Consider the following 3699-nt stretch of genomic DNA (forward strand, 5'->3'; position numbering starts at 1 on the left):
ATGGGCTACTGCGGCTTCATTTATAACTAGTTCTTCGGCCTAAACATCGGGTTGTTTACGAGTTGCTACTAAATGCCCGATGTTTATCAACAAACGACATAAAAGTTCTTAAACGCTCCTCGCACAGAGGACTGTGTGTATCCTTTTGGAATCGATTCGATATGGAAGACAGCCGAAAACCAGATGCAATACACAAATAGTTACAAGATGAAGGTCGCAGTGATTTTAGGGGTGACCCATATGATGCTCGGCTTAGCGATGCGAGTGGTCAACTGCATTCGGAGACGAAATTACGCTCAGTTATTCACATTGGCCATTCCTCAAGTTATTTTCATGATATGCACATTTGTCTACATGGACATTTTAATCATTCTAAAGTGGTTTCATGTGTATGTGGGTGAGGAGTCGCGATTTGCTCCCTCAATTATTGCTACGATGATTGGAACTTTCGCAGGCTTCGGGAGCAAGGATGATCATGTTCTCTACGAAATATAAAAACCGATAGAAAGTGCACTCCTGGCAATTTGTGGAGTGCTGATCCCAATTATGCTTGTCGGAGTCCCTCTGCTGACAGTAATCCAAAGAAAAAAATACAAAAAGCAGGCTCATTCTGAGGCGCTCCCCAAAAATGATATCGAGATGTTCGAAATTGAAGAAATGGTGTAAGAAGAGCCCAAATCCCAGAACCAGCAGCTATCGAATGAGGCTATGATGAGTAAGGGCATGCTAGCATCCGATCTGCACTAATAAGAAGAGCCAATAAAATAGATTGTAGTGCATCAGTTCATTGAGACAATCGAGTATGTGCTGGGCACCGTCTCGAACACTGCTTCCTACTTAAGGTTGTGGGCTCTATCCTTGGCCCACGGACAGCTTTCAGAAGTCATTTTTAACCTTATACTGGAAAGCTCAGTGTCTGGCGGATACGGCAGCATTATAATGGTAATTTGATTGATAATTTAGGCATTTTTCACGTTTCCTTTCTTCTATGCAGTAACTTTCGGCATTTTAATCTGCATGGACACGATGGAGTGCTTCTTGCATTCGTTACGGCTTCATTGGGTGGAGTTTCAGAACAAGTTCTTCGAAGGGAAGGGGTATCTGTTCGATCCCTTTTCATTTAAATGCATTTACACTCCGGAAGCAGAGTAATGATGCTGTATAAGAAGCGATCAGCTTTATCCTAATGATTGATAAAATAGATTTATTCTTAAAATTGGAATCAATATGTTATGATTAATTCAATGTATAAATATATAAATATCAATACATATAAATACCAATAAAAAATAATAATGAGTCAGATTAAATTATGGAAATGAAATCAGAGTTTATAATTATTTCTAGCCACACGTCAAATGAGAGAAAAGTGGAGAAAGAAGAGGATGAGAAGACTCAGAAGAAAGAGAAGACAAAATAAGAAGTGATCGAATGTTCATGACAATCTTATATACCCTATTCAACTCTATTCATCCATCCCTTATCCATATCCATATGTGTCCCATATTTGATCATCCAATGTTTGTTATCGCACTTTGGTTAGTCCGCGGATGTTGCTCAATCACTCCTCAATCTACTCGATTGCCGCCATACATACTGCAGAACTTGGCAGTTTCCCATAAATGCCTTCTCTGCGAGCATGTCTGCTCTGCTGTTCTTAATGAAGATTTGTTGATTAATTAAGATATATTGATGCTTTATTCAAATGCTAAATTAGTTCACATCCAATATCTATTTGTGATATTTATAGATGTAATTGCACTGCAGTATACTCATATTCATAATCTGTATATCCACAGACTTGCATTGCTGATAATAGTGCATCCAGCATATACAGTTGGCTGATATTGCCCGATGATAATTGGTGATGCTTGGCAGATAAAGATCAAATCACATAGGGAATGAAGGAATATTTCACAATTGAACAGTACTTCTGCCAATCTTCTCCGTATTTCTCTTTGCATCTGTGCTGGTCTCGGCCGTAGCGATGCAGGATCATTACCGTGAAGAATATCGGGTAGTAGAATGGGAGGAGCCCAGAGAACTTGCAGCTCAATCCCCAAATCGATGCCATCACGATATCGGCAGTGTAATGTATCTTGCGGGCGTATTGCCACCATCCGTCAATCAATAAATAGCTACCGCACTTGGTCTTCAAGTACTTGGGGTTTTCGAGAGTCCCCCAAGGCAGCTGTGGGAAGGAATACCTTGGCACGAAGGTCCCTTTGAGTTTCATCCTGAACCTGTTCTTTTGGCTCTGGGCAGTATCCCAAATATAGTAGGCAAACAAGAGCACGCACACTATGAGGACAGTGGCCGGCAGAGTATAATCGATCGACGGATTCTTGAGCAAGTAGAAGCTATGAAAGCAATAGACATAGGGCACTCCGGATAAATTCCAGAAGATCAGCATCCATCCGAACTTCTCATAGAAGATATCCCAAGATGTTGGCACGCACTCTTCTCCCTTCATGCAGGCATTTGCGTACAGGAAGTGAGCTATCAGAATGATGATCATCGAGTTGCTGATGTAGCCTTGTTCTTCTCTCTGCTTCAGGGCTGCGGAGAGGGTCAGCAAGAACAGCTGCATCCATGAGGCCTTTATCTATGCGAAAAGCTTGATGTCGAGCATGCCGAGCCTTGGGTTCAGAATCGACCCCATGAAGAAGTCGTAAAAGATATTTCCCGACATCCTCAGCTGCTTTTTGCTCACGATCCCCCACATATAGATTACCAATGCCACGAGATTACCACTGATCATCGAAGTGACCATCATCGCTCCCAAATTCTACACAAGGAATGTGACTTCGAAGATACCAGTGTAGTACAGCACTCCCACCAATGCCAAAGTCACATACCAACAAGACAGGGCATTGCAGAGATAGGTGTATTGTTTGTTATTCTCGCTAGGGACGGGTAGCCCTTTGAGTGTGACTCCAGGCATGAAATAGGACATGCACACTTGTAGAATCATGAAACCCCAATAAACAGAAAATGTCTGTAATGTAGGAGTAGCTTTGAGGAGTTGATCGGACAGAAGTGAGAGGTCGGGGATGAAGAGCCCTCCTTGGTGGTACTCTAGGCTCAGCCATAGGTAGAGCATGAGGCAATGGGACCATATGATGATGAAAACTGAACCAACGGGCCCTCCAAACTCATAGATAAGCTTCTCGTCTGATTTGGATGACATTTTAGTAAATATAATTAAGTTGCAAACTTATCGGGAAGAATAACTGAATGAGCAAAAGCATATGATAAAAGAAAGTCCATTATTATAAATTGCAATAGTCGACACATTATAATATCAACTTGCATTTACTCAGATAGGAATAAAATGGCAGATCATCAACAATAGGCCTATGCTCCAATCAAAAGCAGTATCGGCAATATTGAAGAGGACTCAGTTAAATAGCCCAAAAGGCCTCGCAACTAACCGCAGAACCAAGCAGCCGGAAGCCCCAATAATAAACCCAGGAAGTCACGCAAAAAAATATAATCAGTCAATCCGTTCGACGAGCTCCTGACTCTGAACAAATACGACAACAAAGAGCAATAAGATTAGCAAAAGAACCCATGGATTAAGCCTAAATTCACGCCATTAACAATATCAATCAGCGACTACAGCTTAGTCAATAAATTCTACAGTCATAAATCTCTGCAGAAATACATTAGGTACTTGTATGCTCAGACCTGTCCCAA

General features: G+C 41.5%; 1 protein-coding gene across 1 annotated transcript; it reads right to left on the bottom strand.

Annotated features, from left to right (window-relative positions):
- Nucleotides 1–1885: 1885 nt before the first annotated feature.
- Nucleotides 1886–3167, bottom strand: LOC148298300 (uncharacterized). Its single transcript, XM_088276984.1, has one exon. It carries the CDS (start codon nt 2588–2590, stop codon nt 1886–1888), a length of 705 nt encoding a protein of 234 aa, XP_088133110.1. The 5' UTR covers nt 2591–3167.
- Nucleotides 3168–3699: the final 532 nt, after the last annotated feature.

The sequence above is a fragment of the Brachycentrus maculatus genome, unplaced genomic scaffold (assembly GCF_059751285.1).
Source record: "Brachycentrus maculatus isolate JH-2025_06_01 unplaced genomic scaffold, ASM5975128v1 h1tg002223l, whole genome shotgun sequence".
Classification (NCBI taxonomy): domain Eukaryota; kingdom Metazoa; phylum Arthropoda; class Insecta; order Trichoptera; family Brachycentridae; genus Brachycentrus; species Brachycentrus maculatus.

Excerpts from the sequence above, each read along its gene's own strand:
- LOC148298300 (XM_088276984.1), bottom strand. The coding sequence starts at position 2,590 with ATGCAGCTGTTCTTGCTGACCCTCTCCGCAGCCCTGAAGCAGAGAGAA.